This window comes from Sarcophilus harrisii, chromosome 4 (genome assembly GCF_902635505.1).
Source record: "Sarcophilus harrisii chromosome 4, mSarHar1.11, whole genome shotgun sequence".
NCBI classification, from domain to species: Eukaryota; Metazoa; Chordata; class Mammalia; order Dasyuromorphia; family Dasyuridae; genus Sarcophilus; species Sarcophilus harrisii.
Genome location: NC_045429.1, coordinates 423,005,178 through 423,017,186, shown reverse-complemented (window position 1 = coordinate 423,017,186; position 12,009 = coordinate 423,005,178). Strand labels below are relative to the sequence as shown.

The 12,009-nt window shown below is 36.6% G+C and overlaps 1 protein-coding gene across 1 annotated transcript in view; it reads left to right on the top strand.

Moving 5' to 3' along the window:
* NOTCH2 (notch receptor 2) overlaps positions 1–12,009 on the top strand; it is a 168,730-nt gene that overhangs the window by 36,369 nt on the left and 120,352 nt on the right. Inside the window, exon 2 of the mRNA XM_031967394.1 lies at positions 10,394–10,475. Coding sequence (XP_031823254.1) covers positions 10,394–10,475 — 82 coding nt within the window. The remainder of the gene's footprint in view (positions 1–10,393; positions 10,476–12,009) is intronic.

Genomic DNA, 12,009 nt, shown 5'->3' with positions numbered 1-12,009 from the left:
AAAACAAAGGGAGGCTTTTAAGTACTTGATGTGTGGCTGGCATGATATTCCGGAGCCCTGGGGGAAAAAAACTTGCTAAATGTCTAGAGAAAATTGTAAGGAAGATTCCATCCAAGCTGGCCAGTTCTTTTTCAAATCTTGTCCCTCCTGAGGATCAAGAATTGGGTAAAATCAGGGACTGCTGGCACTCTCTGTCACAGTACACACAGGGCAGATATATTTGAGTAAATACCATGACCTTGTCTGAGCAACATTATAATTCATAGGGAAGGAACATTAAAGAATATTCATGCTGGACTCCAAAGGCTTCTAGGGCTACTTATATAGTGGCTATTGAGTGGAAGGGACCATGTGTCAGGATCATATGAATTGAAAGCATTTGGGGGGGAGGGAAGGACAGGATCAAATTATATAACCAAAGCAACTCGTTTTTTATTTTGTTGTTTTTTTGAATATGTGTTGCTTGCATCCCTTTCTTGCCCTTTATTTTTTCCTCATCTCAATCTCCAGTGTTTCTTTTGTTCAGAAGGTCAAGTTTAGTCTGTCATAGAAGCTGCTGAGCTCTTAATGAAGTTATGGAAATTGCTATTTTATTGATGTTCTGCTCTGAATTTTCTCAAAAGTCTCCCATTTTCTAAGCTTTCTATAACGATCCTGCTCTTTATAGTAGAAAACCAGTTCTTTTTCCACTTTGCTCAGTCCCATCTTGGGGTAGCAATCAGTTAGCCCTTTATTAATAGGCATTTCAGCATTATTCTAGGGATACAGAAGAAGTATAAAATGTAGTCTCTACCTAGAGGGAATTTATCATCTAGTTTAGGAGATCAAACTAACAAATGTGGAGGAAAAGTATAGACATAACAATATATATAGTATAGAATTAACTGAGGTTAGTATAGTTATGTAGTATTTAGGATAGTGTAGAATTAAATGAGATATTGGTACCATAAGAATTTTTTTTTTAATTTAATAGCCTTTAATTTACAGGATATATATACATGGGTAACTTTACAGCATTAACAATTGCCAAACCTCTTGTTCCAATTTTTCACCTCTTACCCCCCCCCCCACCCCCTAAATGGCAGGATGACCAGTAGATGTTAAATATATTAAAATATAACTTAGATACACAATAAGTATACATGACCACAACATTATTTTGCTGGTACCATAAGAATTCATTAGATAAGGAGATTAGTAAAAAATTGGATTAGTCAGAAGGACACAGGGATAAAAGGAAACTGAGCTGGATCCTGATGCTTGGGTAGGATTTTTATTAGGTAGAAGGGAGCACATGCCAGGGGAAGGAAACAATAGCAGAAATACTTATGGAGGAGAAAATATTCCAGAAGTATTTAAATGAGGGCGAGAAGACTGGTTTGGAGAGATTAGTAGGTGTCTGGTGGGATGGAGTAGGAAAGAGGGTTTGAAAGATAGCAGAGTAGGGTAATACATTGGATCTACTAAGATTAAATTTAATAGAGTTCAAAAACTCTTAGGTTCAAAAACACCACCTTCCCAAGTATAAGATGAGGGTTTTAGTGTTTGTAAGCTCAACTTGAGTCAGTTGTGTGACAGCACAGCCAAAAAGCTCATGTGTTCTTGGGCTGTATTTATGAGAGAAACAGTTTCCAGGAATGAGGGTGTGATGGTCCCTCCAATCCATGTTATATGAGAATCAGGAGCTGGAAATATTTAGTCTGGAGAAGAGAAATCAGTTTTAGCCTTATTATCAAGAGAGAAGTTCTTAACAATTAGAGATATCCAAAAAAGAGGGGGTTATAATTGTCTTGGACAGAATTGTCTTCTCCCCCACTGAATGTCTGTATGCTGAGGCTCCATGATCACTTGTTGACTATCTTCTATGGGAATTCTGTTTGGGGTTCAGCTTGGAACAAGTGGCTTTTTAAGTTTCTTTTGACTGAAATTCTGTGTTTGAATGCAGTCTGTACCCAGTAGAAGAGTTTGGATTGGATACAGGGAGAAGTAGGAGGAAATGGATATTCCGATGAAGGTTTTTAAGGAATATTAGTAGATGAGTAGTGTGCAGATTGATGGGGGAAGGGGAGGTGCACAGGTCATTGAAAGCAGTCAAGCAGACTGGCTAGAAGATTAATTCATTAATCCAGATGTGAGATAATGAAAGCCAGTTGCGATGACGGAATCAAAAAGAAATTCGAGTTTCATAGAGATTAAATTTCCAGTTTCAGAAAGGTGATAATTCTGAATTCTGAAAGGACTTTATATACTTGTAAGAGTACAAAGGCGACACCTGGAGATTGCTCTCCCAATTTTACATGAATATAACCTGGACTAGTGAAGTATGGTCTTTATCTCCTATGTTCTTTACCACTTTTAAAAAAGATTTCATAGTACACAGGACTGGTTTTAATTAGTAAACATTTACCAAATACCACTTTTTATAGCTATAGCATGATAGTCAGAAGTAATGAGATAAGAAAGAAATGCTATCTTCCAGATATAAAAACCTGATTTTGTGGTATTATTAAAATCAACAGATCATAGTTCTTTTCTAAAAGAGGCTTATGTTTTTGATTTGGAGGTTAGAGAAAGGAAGTATAAGCCAGCCAGAATTTTAAAATGACCTGAAAATGTTAGAGAAAATAAAAGAGGGGTTAGGCTTTATTGGAAGCCCTGGAAGGATGTTCAGAAAAGATGTGACGTTATTGGGTTGGGTTATTGTTACTCTTGTCTCAGCCTTAGTGACTGATGTCCCATGAGTCTTGCAACTGATTATTAATGCAGTGGCTATGGCAGATTTGGAATTGTCATTTTTACTGTGTAAACATAAATAAGAGAACTGTTTAATAAGTTTAAATGCTTTCTTTATATTGGAGGAAAATCCCCAACATTTTCAAGTCTTGATTAAATCATTTATCATGTGTAATATTAAAAGAATATTTTTTCTGCCCTACACCCATGCATTTATGGTATTAAATTTCTTTGTATAGTTTATCCAGTGGCAGAAATGAATTCATTTGGAACCAGATGCTAGATTGTCCAACATCGAATCCAATTCTGTTCAACAGTTCAGTTATTCTATTCTGAATATGTTGGGATTGAAATTTTGTTGGGTTATCTAGCTGGAGATATTCAGTAGGTGGTTGGCAATGTTAGATTGGAATTAGTGGGAGAAACTTGGGTTTATATATAGATTTGTTTAGAAGTGATACTTGAATCTATGGTAGATGACAAAGGAGAACATATAGTGAAAAAAGTATGTAGGATAAAAGTGTTGGGAGACAGACAGACACATACACTCAGTCTCTCTGTGTCTGTCTATCTGTCTCTCTCTCTCTCTCTTCCCTTCTCTCATCTCTCTCTCTCTCTGTCTCTCTGTGTCTTTCTGTCTGTCTGTCTCTCACACATAGGGAACAATAAAGAACCAGTAGAAGATTGAAAAAGAGTGGCCAAGAAGAGAATAATACCACAGATGTTGAGGGAGAAGAGATCAACCAAGAAGGGTGGTCTGTCAGTATCCCAAACTATAAAAACAGAGGGAACATTTGTCTTTAAATCTGGGAGTTAGAAGGGAGCTAAGAAGTGAAAACCTATGGCCTGGCATTTGAGACTCCAAACACTCTGGTTTTGACTTGACTTTCCAGCCTTATTTCAACAAACAATTCAATTCAAACATTTAAGAGTCCAGAGTCTTTTAAGACTCTTTCCATTTAGTGTATCCTGTTACTACCAGCCTTTGGTTTTGCTCTTTTTTTCATACATTTGTGTATATTGATCACAAAACTGGAATATATACTGTATACCTCTCCCCTTGCCTGGTTCCATCCTTCAGAGGCTTAGGGACCACTTCCTCCATGAAGTTTCCTTGATCCTGATAGTTGGAAATAATTCCTTCTTGGAACTCTGCTGCCCCTGTTTGATGGCTGTTACCATCACCTTCCAAGTTATATTGATTTGTTTTTACTTTAATCTCCTACTAGATTTGAAGTTAAGCACTATCCTTTTAGGTTCTAGTATCCGCAGTTATGAGCTTATGTAGGTGCTTAATAATTGTTGGTTGACTTAAGCAGTTAAAAACAAGATTTGAAGTTTTCATTTTCTTATCACTTCTCCAGCTTAGACTGCACATTGTGTTATTTTACCATTCTCTTTTTGTGGTTTGTAATGTGGTTAGTAGGGATTTACTAAAGCTCTCATCAGTGGCTCAGTAATCTATTAAGAGAGGGAGAGAGGGGTTCAAGGTAGCATGATTCTATTGATCAGATAATTAATTATTAGCCTGCTGTGCCTTCCTCCTTTTGGTCATAACATTTGCTTTGCTAAATAAGATCAGAGCTTCTGGATTGCCTCGGCGAAATGTTATTGATTTTGGCCTGTTTGTTTCTGAGACTCTTTCCTGTAATGATCTGTCAGACTACTTAAAAACAGGCTTTGGGTTTTTTTGAACCCCCCACTTTACAGAATCATCTTGTAGCTAGAGAAACAAAAGACCTTGTGGGATCTTTCCACCTGCTAGGATCCCTTCAAATCTATACTTCTGTGGGTTTTTTTTTAATGCTCCATATTTCTCTCAGTTATCAAGGTTTATGACCTTAGGAATCATCTTTGGCTTTTCCCTTCCTTTTTTCTTCACTAATATCAACCAGTTTTTCAAGTCTTATCTATTCTACTTCCCTAATTTTTGTCATCTGCACCCCTCCCCTCCATACCATCCTAATTCGGATTCTTCTTGCTTGCATTAAGAATAGCTGCCTAAATTATCTTCCTGCATAGTCTAGTCTTTCCTTCTCTAACCTAACCTAAATGTCACTGACATATTTCTAGATTTGTATTCAGGAAGGCCTAAGTTAAAATCCTGCCTCAGATATTTACTAGCTTTATGATGTTGGTTAAGACACTTAACCTTTTTCAGCCTCAGTTTCCTCATTTGTAAAATAAGAATAATAACACTTAATTTGGAGGATTATTGTGAAGATCAGAAGATAAATATACAAAGCATTTTGTAAACCTTAAAGGGTTATGTAAACATCAACTATAAAAGCAATTATTCACATTTTTGGGATTGCTTCTTGAGACCTCAGTTGACCATCTTCCATCCTATTACCAGCCATTTCTCCTTGGCCCTCTACATCCTTTAATTTATTTTTCCTTTCTAAATTTGCACTCAAGTTTGTGTACTTTGTTCATCTTTCTTGCCTCCATGGCATTCCTTATTTTTAGATTATAGTACTCTGCCTCTTGAGGTCCCTTCTACTCTTTTATTATTTTTATTTGTTTTCATTCATTTTTAAAGAGGCAAACAGGATTAAGTGACTTGCTCAAGCTCACACATCTAGGAGATGTGTAACTCAGGTCCTTCTGACTCTATGATGAGGGTTCTATCCACAATGTCATCTTTAACTGCTCCAATCTCTTTCACTCATAAAGAACAATTTTATATGCTGCCTTCTTCTCCAGAAAAGCTTCTCTAATCTTCCGTCTTTGCTTTCCTCCTTTCTGATTCCTGCACAGGCTTATACTTATACTTTCCTTATGTGATTCATATCTTCTAATATGTTTTATTAATATTTGCATTCTTGCCTTACTCTAATTCTATATTGTAAGCTCATTGAAGGTAAGACTTGTGTTTTCTATATCTCTGTATCTTTAGCACCTAATACAGCACATTGCACAGAAAGGTTTTCTGAGTGTTTGTCTGGCATGGTGCTTAGCCCTCTGAGGTCATGGGGACTGCTGACTTATGCCAGTATGCTCCATTTACTTACCATTGTGGTTTGCCCAGTGTTTAGCTCTGTGGGAACTTTTGACTTCTCAATAAAAGAAGTAAGCTTCCTAATTCTCATATTTATTGACTCTTCACTCATCTTTACCTAGATTTTCTGAGGAGATTTGCTAATTACAGTAATAGTACTTTTGGTATTAGTCTTAGGTTTCTCTCAAAAGAGAGGAAAGTAAAAACATTTTCTAGTACATCCTGTGAATCGGTTATCAGACAGGTCATTTTCATTCCCACACAGAAAGTGATGGTAAACACAAGAGAATCACAGTGTGCATCAACAGAATAATTTAAACAGGATTTAGAAATTCAGTTTATGATTGTTGGAAGCCTGAGTAAGGTTTATGCTAGTTTGGCAGCTCTTCTAATCAACCATTTATTGAGTAGAGTCAGATCAAATGCCAACTGTATTCTAAGCATCATCTTCTTTCTGTGATGCTGACTCTTCTCTTACTTTCTCCTGCTGCTAAACCACTGGGTAGACATGGTAGCTGCTGCTTTTCTGGCCTCTCAGGACCCTTATGGAACTCAAGCTTGCCTCAACTCCTCCATTGAGGAGAAAGAAGGAAACTGGGGAAGAAAAAACAGAAAAGAAATGGCTCCATTCCAGACCCAGACTTACCTTATAGGACATTGGTCATGGCAGCCTGAAGATGGGGAGGCAGAAAAGCTCATTAATGAAATTGGATCATTCTCCTTATTTGAAGTAGGAAAGAAAAAAGTGTTCTGAGGATCAGTTCCCTCCTTTGGTACATTTAGCTCAATAGCCAATTTGTATATGGAGGGGACTCAACCTGGCAATGAATGTGCATAGCTGGAAGGAGACAGAGGATGTCTGTGGATGCTCAAATTTTTACCTGGAAGGGCACAGTTACCAGGAGCATACTCCAAAAAAAGTGGGGGCATGGGGAGTAAAGTAAGGTCCTACTATATATCTGTTTGAATTGATCTAGCTTTACAGCAGAACAGAAGCGTGTTTTGGGTTCTGATGTGTTTAATATATACAGACCATAGATTTTTTAGAGCTGGAATTTATTTTAGAGATCTAGTCTCTTCTTATTTTATAACTGAAGAATTCAGATTCCATCCAGGTAAAGGCAGTATGTTCACCCAGAATCTCTATTTCCCAACTCCCAAGTCAGTGGTCGCTTTGCCATATCACTCTGTCAAGAGAAGAAGAGAAGATCCCGGATAGAACATGGGATTGTTCTATACATTCCTTTCCTATTTTTTTTTTTAAAGAAAAAAAGCAAATAGAAGAAGCCAGGAAGTTCATATTGAAACTAATAAAAGTGTCCAAAGAGAATGAAGAAATCAGTTTGAGAACTTTGGTATGGAGGAAATAACCTGACATTAACTGTTTTAATTATAGTTGTTGCATTGGGCTTATCAGTGTGGGAAGAGGGAGAATGTGAGCCCTACAGGGAAGTGGGATATGGACAGTGAGCTGACCCTCTTCCTGAACTTGGATGCTCCTAGTGGCAGCTGTGTTGGGAAAGGGGGCTGAGTGATTAAGAACCAGGATTCTTGTAGTCTGTGTTCTCATTTTGGTTCTGCCACAAACTTGCTATGTGTGTGATCTTACCTCTTTGGCCCTCAGCTTTTTCGTCTGATAAAAATTATAATAATGTAAAATTATTGTTTCAGCATAGGTTACAGAGTAATTGCTTAGTTTATTAATGCTGAGTGATTTGAGAATCCTGAAGTAATTATTTATATAATATGTAGCAATTTATCCAGGTTTTCCTCATAAGACTCATCCATTGACTCTTACATAGTAAAACATGGAAGGCCAAGAAGACTTATGTGTCCTGAAGATTCAGTAACAATTGTCCCACACGTGATTTAAAACAAGGTTCCTGACACAAGGTCCAGGACCCTTTGAATTTACAGTAAACAGTTTCTTCCTGTTTTGGCTTTATGGAAATATAGTGAAAATGAAACAAGACCAAAAGAAGTTTGAGTGCCCAGGGACTGACTTTAGAGTCAGGTACATTTAACTTAAAATCATTCCTTTGATGCATAGTGCTAGGGAATCTTTGAAAAGCTGCTCTATGTATGTTTCTTCATTTTAAAAATAGCTATAATACTTGTAGCATCTATCTCACAGAATAGTTTTGAGGCTCCTGTAAGATAATGTACATGACATGCTGTGTAAATTTTAAAAGACTTTATTATTATTATTATTATAGAATCACAGGACTAGAAGGGAGCTTCAGATTCTTTGTCTTTCTTCAATGTGGCTAGTCCATTTAGGGCAGGGAATCTTGTTGTTTTTGGAGGGTTCCTAGACTGCACTAGATTGCCAAAAGGGTCCATCACACACACAGGCACACGTGCGTCTGCACGCATGAGACAATGATTTAGAGTACAGCACATATCATTTAAGAAAATAACCAAAAAAACCTCTCTCTTAAAACAAACACACGTGAGGAAAAGTTCTTATATGTTTTGTCAACTTCACTTTGTCCATTGATTCCAAGAGGTGGGGGATGTAGATATCATAATAGAGTGAAAAACAGCATTGGCTAGTGAAATAGGAAGACCTGCATTTGTAATCATGGGCAAATCACTAACATTTTCTTTTTTTCTTCAGGTATAAAATGAAACAGTTGTAATAAATTAGATGATCTTTGAGGTTCCTTCCAGCTCCAGGTCTATGATCTTGTGAATAACAAATGGACAGATAGAAGGATGATAGATGGAAGGATTAGTGGATGAGTGGAAAGATGAATGGATGGATGGATAAATGTGTAGATAGATAAATGGATGGATGAGTGGATGGGTGAATGGATGGAAAGATAAGTGGATGAGTAGATGCATAGTGAGTAGATGAATAGATGGATGGACGGATGGATGGATGATGAGTGGATGGGATATTTATTGAATTTATTAAAGGGAATTGAATGCATTAAATGTAAATTATATGCATAGCACTTTGCTGAATTTTAGGAACACAAATACAAAAGGAGAATGCCACCCCTGTTCTTAAGGCATAAACATTCTAACAGGGAAGACAACAAAAATAGGAGGTTTCAACTGCAAGATAGAAAGGTCCCATAGTTCTTAAGTTGTAGTTGCAGAGCAAATGGTCATATATCTTTAATATTTCAATATTGAGTCATACAATAATAGTAAGGACTGTGGCTTTGAGGGCTGTCTTTTCTTGTCTTTGATAGCTATGTAGCTGAGGAGGCAAGGACTTCGGGACCAGCAGAAGCAGTTGCTGGGTCTCATCTCCATGGGGTGACTTCTAGAGTGATGGAAGAAGGGGTTGGGCTATATGGCTGAGGAACACAGTTGTTCTTGGTCCTGTGGTTATAGGAATAAGAACTGAATCTGTGATTTGTTGTTATAGGAACATCTCAGGTAAGAAATTGCCCTCTGCCAGTGCAGCAGCAGAGGTTAAATTATTTCTCCAGGGTCTCTAGACAATATTTGTCAGAGGTGCCCCTTGAATGCAGGTCTTCCTGGCTTCGATGCCAGTTGCTATCGTCTGCTTTAAGAGACCTACTCAGAAATTCTTAAGATGAGATATGATTATTCACTTCAATCAATGCACATTTATTAAATACTTGGAGTAAATATGGAAGGAGAGCTGACTAAAGCCTTGCTTTTAGAGTGCTTACAGTATAATAGGGAAGAAAAAGAGAAGCAGGACAAATGTCCAAATAAATATGTGAAAAAGAAAAGTTCAAGAAAAAAATCTACACACATTCAAAGTGGGAAAGATAACTTTCTTGGGGAAACTTTACAGGAGACGTGAACTGAGTTGGACCTTTAAGGAATATGGAGAATTGGGGCATAGAGAACAGAAGATGTAAAAGCACAGAGACAGACAAGAACAGAGGATAGTGGGAAATGAAGAATTTTGCAGTTTTATTGATGCATAGAATTAAGTGAGGTGGATAGCTGGCCTTGGAATCAGGAAAATCCAATCTCAGATTCAACCTCGGGCACTAGCTGTGTGACCCTGAGCTTATCATTTAAACCCATTTGCCTTAATCCACTAGAAAAGGAAATGGCAAACCATTCCAGTATCTTTGCTGGAACAGAGACATAAAAGATTTGGACATGATTGAGCAACAACAAGAAGAAATGTAGGGAAGTAGTATAAAATCAGAATGGAGCTGGTCATCTTGTGGTGGAGGGCTTGGAATGGTTGATTTTGGAAAGATAACTTAGATGTAATATAGAAAATATATGAAAAATTGGAAGAAATAAATTTGAAGCAGATTCTAATGAACAGTTCTGAAGTTTCCAAAAATCCACCTTAAGTTTAGGTTGTGCTGAAGTCATAGATGAAAAAAAGTTTTCTTCTGAATTATCCCTCCCTCTTCACTGATAGATTATGAGAACACTCCTCTGAAGTTTATTGTATTAGAGAGATCCTTTCTTTTGGGATGCCATGGAATGAAGTATTTTGCCAATTATTACCAAAAAGCAAATTACCAGTGGGGAGAGACCATTTCTTGGATTGGAGTCTTACTTCTTTGCTCTGTTAGGTGTTTTGTTGGATAGAGTAGTTGTAGTGGGAATTCTAAATCTGATTGAAATTTGAGGGCTGGGCTGGATCATAGAGTATATGACGGTATGAGATACATCTAATTTATATTTTGTGTTTTCTTTTTAAAGCAATACAATGTCGAGATGCTTTCAAACCCTGTGTAAATGAAGGAAAATGTGTTACCTACCAAAATGGCACAGGATACTGCGAGTAAGTACAAACTGAATTTTCTATAGCTTTCTCTCATCTTTTCCAAAGGTCTAGAACACTAAATTAGATTTGTTCCATTATTTCATTCTTCAATATTTCAGTTGGATGTAAAGGGAATTTTTTAGTAGAAAGGGTTTTTCTGGGGGGGGTGGATTAGAAATATTTTAGAAAATTTTGAGAAATGAACTCTATGTAGTATCATGATTGACTCTTCCCCATTTATAGTCTTTTTCTTTTGCTTATTAAATAACCCCCTTTTTTTCAAATAGTAGTAAGTGAGTATTGCTGTCTTCAAATACTTGATTTTGTTAGATAGTTGTCTTCTGAAAGAGGGATTAGATTTGTTCTACTTGTTCCCAGAGAGTCTGCCCTCCAGACTGGAAATGGATAGAAGTTACAAAGAGGTAAATATAAATATGTATATATACATATATATGTATGTATGTATAGGAATGTGCCTATATTCCAAGCATATTGTACAAGGGAATTCTTGTTCTTTGTTGTATAAGGTGGTTCCCAAGACCTTCAGACCCCTTTTAACTTTGTGATTCTGTAACACTCATTGATTCCATATTCTATACTTGAGTTGAATTTCTCCTTCCTGTCATTTAACTCGGACTCTTAGACCAGACCCATCACCATCCTGCCAGTTTCTAAAATGCACCTTAAATACTCATTTTAGTTTTGTATAAATAAACGCTACAATACTGTGAGACTAAGAGCCCTTTTCTTTCATGCTCCAAACACATATGGCTGTGTTCTTCCTTTATTCCTCCCTTCCTCTTTCCCCACACCTTGTTGGAATCTAGACCAACAGCTCAGGAATGCCCATTTTCTTCCTTTGTACAATTGTGATCGCTACAAACTCAATTTTAAAACCAACCATTTTGGCATTCCTGAAGGGGACATTATGGTTTCAAATCTGCTGATCACTGAGTTTTCTCCACTTCTCCAGTTTCTGGGTATGAATTCCTCTCTACAGGAATACATTTCCAATCTTGTAATGGAAATTAATGATAAAATAAGGATTGGTATGTGGAATTTCTTTTTTTCTAGCAAAAAAAAACCTGCTAAAAACTGCTTAACATTTTCATTCTAAACTTAGTAACCATTAACAAAAGCAAACATTCCATCAGTTAAGAAAAATAAAAAATAATTATACCTAAAACTATAAATTCTAAGTTTATTTTCAATTTATTTTTAAAGAAAACATACATTAACTTTAACAAAATAAAAATTTTTTTCTTTGTTTCCTTCTGATCTCTTTTTTTTCTGTATTTAAAAAAAATTCTGATGTTATAAACATGTACTATAATTAATTCACATTGTTATAGATTTTTATAACTGGAAAAAACATTAGAGGGTAAAGGGTTATAAATTTAGGACTGGAAGGGAACTTAGAGACCATCTAGTCAAATCCCCTTACTTCACAGAAGAGGAAACTGTGGTCCAGAGAGATTCTTAAGTGACTTACTTGAAGATCACACCCATAGGTCAAATAGGAAGCATCAGAGGTGCAACTTTTAAACTCCAG